General features: G+C 57.9%; 1 protein-coding gene across 1 annotated transcript in view; it reads left to right on the top strand.

The window, feature by feature from the left end:
* Window positions 1–899, top strand: part of DKK1 (dickkopf WNT signaling pathway inhibitor 1) — a 4,726-nt gene extending 3,827 nt beyond the window's left edge. Inside the window, exons 2-3 of the mRNA XM_026851768.1 lie at window positions 14–152; window positions 351–899. Of these exons, the coding sequence (XP_026707569.1) occupies window positions 14–152; window positions 351–601 (390 nt within the window). The 3' untranslated portion in view covers window positions 602–899. The remainder of the gene's footprint in view (window positions 1–13; window positions 153–350) is intronic.
* The last annotated feature ends 1,138 nt before the right edge of the window (window positions 900–2,037 follow it).

Genomic DNA, 2,037 nt, shown 5'->3' with positions numbered 1-2,037 from the left:
GTCCCACCTGTAGCTGACAACCGCCCTGCTGCCTCCCGCAGGGCTCTGCACCCCCCCAGAGCCTCCTCACGGAGCTGCCGAGCTGGACGAGATCGGCACGGAGGCTCTGCCCAGACGGACGCCTGCTCCCGCCTGGCTCCCCACTGCCAAAGGTAAGGGGGTCCCCAGTGCTCTGAGCCCACTGTCCCCCGTGGGGGTGTCCACCCTGCCCCATTTTTCCCCTGGGGGCAGTCCAGGATGCCCTGCCCACCCTGTCCCCTGTGGGGGATGCCCACCCTGTCCCCCGTGGGGGATGCCCACCCTGCCCCACCACCCATGACCTGAGCCCACGCCACGCTGTCCCCACACAGGTGAGGAGGGGGACTTCTGCCTGCGCTCGTCAGACTGCGTGGCCGGGCTGTGCTGCGCCCGTCACTTCTGGTCCAAAATCTGCAAGCCGGTGCTGAGGGAAGGGCAGGTGTGTACCCGGCACCGGCGGAAAGGCACCCACGGCCTGGAGATCTTCCAGCGGTGCCAGTGCGCCGAGGGGCTGGCGTGTCGCCTCCAGCGAGAGCAGGGCCCCGCCGACGCCTCCCGCCTGCACACCTGCCAGCGGCACTGAGCCTCGCCGGACAGACCCCGGGCACCACGGGATGGACTCCGGCCCTGCTGGAGCAGAAGGTTGTTTCTCAAGGGAACTACTTTTAAGCAACTAATTGCAGTACGTTACTGTGTTGTGAATACTCAAGCTGGCACTTAAGCTGTACATAACGCCGGGACTTTTAATTACTTATTTTTTTCCAAGGGTGCTGCCATGTGCTCTTCAAGCCGTGACTGTGACTTTGTACACACTGGGTTTTTAAATCTAGGTCAAAGGGATGTGACCATCTGTTTGCGAGCGAATAAACTGTTCCTTAAAAATCAGCCTGAGTTGCCTGTGCATCTCTGACTGCGTGTCCCTGCCTGCGTGTCCCTGCCTGCGCATGGCCACTGTGGTCCCTCCCTGCACCGTGGGAGGGAAGATGCACTCCAGGCTGGAAATGCCCAAAGAAAGAGGAGGGGGCAGGGTGGCTCATCGCCATCACTCTATGGGAAAGGCCATTTGGTTGTCGCTATTTATTCAGCTCTTTTTAGGAATTACGGTGTGCCGTGGTAGCCACCGATACCCTCTGGCTGCCAGATGCGGGGCCAAGGGTGGGCACTGTGGCCAGGGCTCCAGGAAGGTCAGGCAGCAGCAAAACACCCTCCTGCCTGGGTTTTCCGTGGGGTGAGGAGGGAGCAAAGGATCACCAGAGGCATGTGGCTGACCACGGGCCAGGTGCTGAGGAGCACAGATCCATCAGCGCAGTTTTTGCTCCATGCACAATAAAGATTTAAATTTCACTTCACTTTGCAGCCTGTTGCTATGAGTTTTCTCCCTTTCCGTTTGGCTTGGAGGGAGGGAAAGCTGCAAGCACACGTTTTTTTCTCATCCCCTTTAGCTTCTAATTCTGACCACCTATTACAAGTGGTTGTACACACATGGAGCGAGAGCTGGGGGGGCGGTACATGTGCCTGCAGGACATGTCATGCTGCATGGGGCTGGTGGACAGCAAGTGTAGTGCTGGCAACTCTGTCCTGTGCCTTCCTGGCAGGCTGCCCTCAGCCTCCCTGCAGTCCAGGGAAGGTGTTTGCGAGGCAAAACGATGCTGGAGTCTTCCCTGTACAACCCAAAAGGGCTTTGTACCCAAAGTCCAAATCCGACTGCAAAGCTGCACATCCTTGGGTGGCTCTGAGGGCGCCATGTCCCGTTTGCAGGGATGCTCCAGCAGGGCCACATCTTGCTTGAAAATCAAACCTGCTGGATAGTGTTTGGTGCATCTAATGCTAACACTGCCTGTTTAGGGACCTCTGGGACTGCACTAGTACATAGCATTACTGAATACGAACCCAAACTGCAGCTCTCACCGGAGTCTGCAAGTACCAGCTGGTGCTGAAGCAAGCCCACAGCTACAGAAAATGCAAAGGAGGGAGCACACAGCCCTATGTGGAGGCAAACAATTTTAAAAAGAGCCTTCC

The sequence above is a fragment of the Athene cunicularia genome (genome assembly GCF_003259725.1).
Source record: "Athene cunicularia isolate RWA chromosome 6 unlocalized genomic scaffold, athCun1 chr6_part2, whole genome shotgun sequence".
NCBI classification, from domain to species: domain Eukaryota; kingdom Metazoa; phylum Chordata; class Aves; order Strigiformes; family Strigidae; genus Athene; species Athene cunicularia.
The sequence above is the reverse complement of the archived record's forward strand: the minus strand, read 5'-3'. Positions and strand labels throughout refer to the sequence as shown.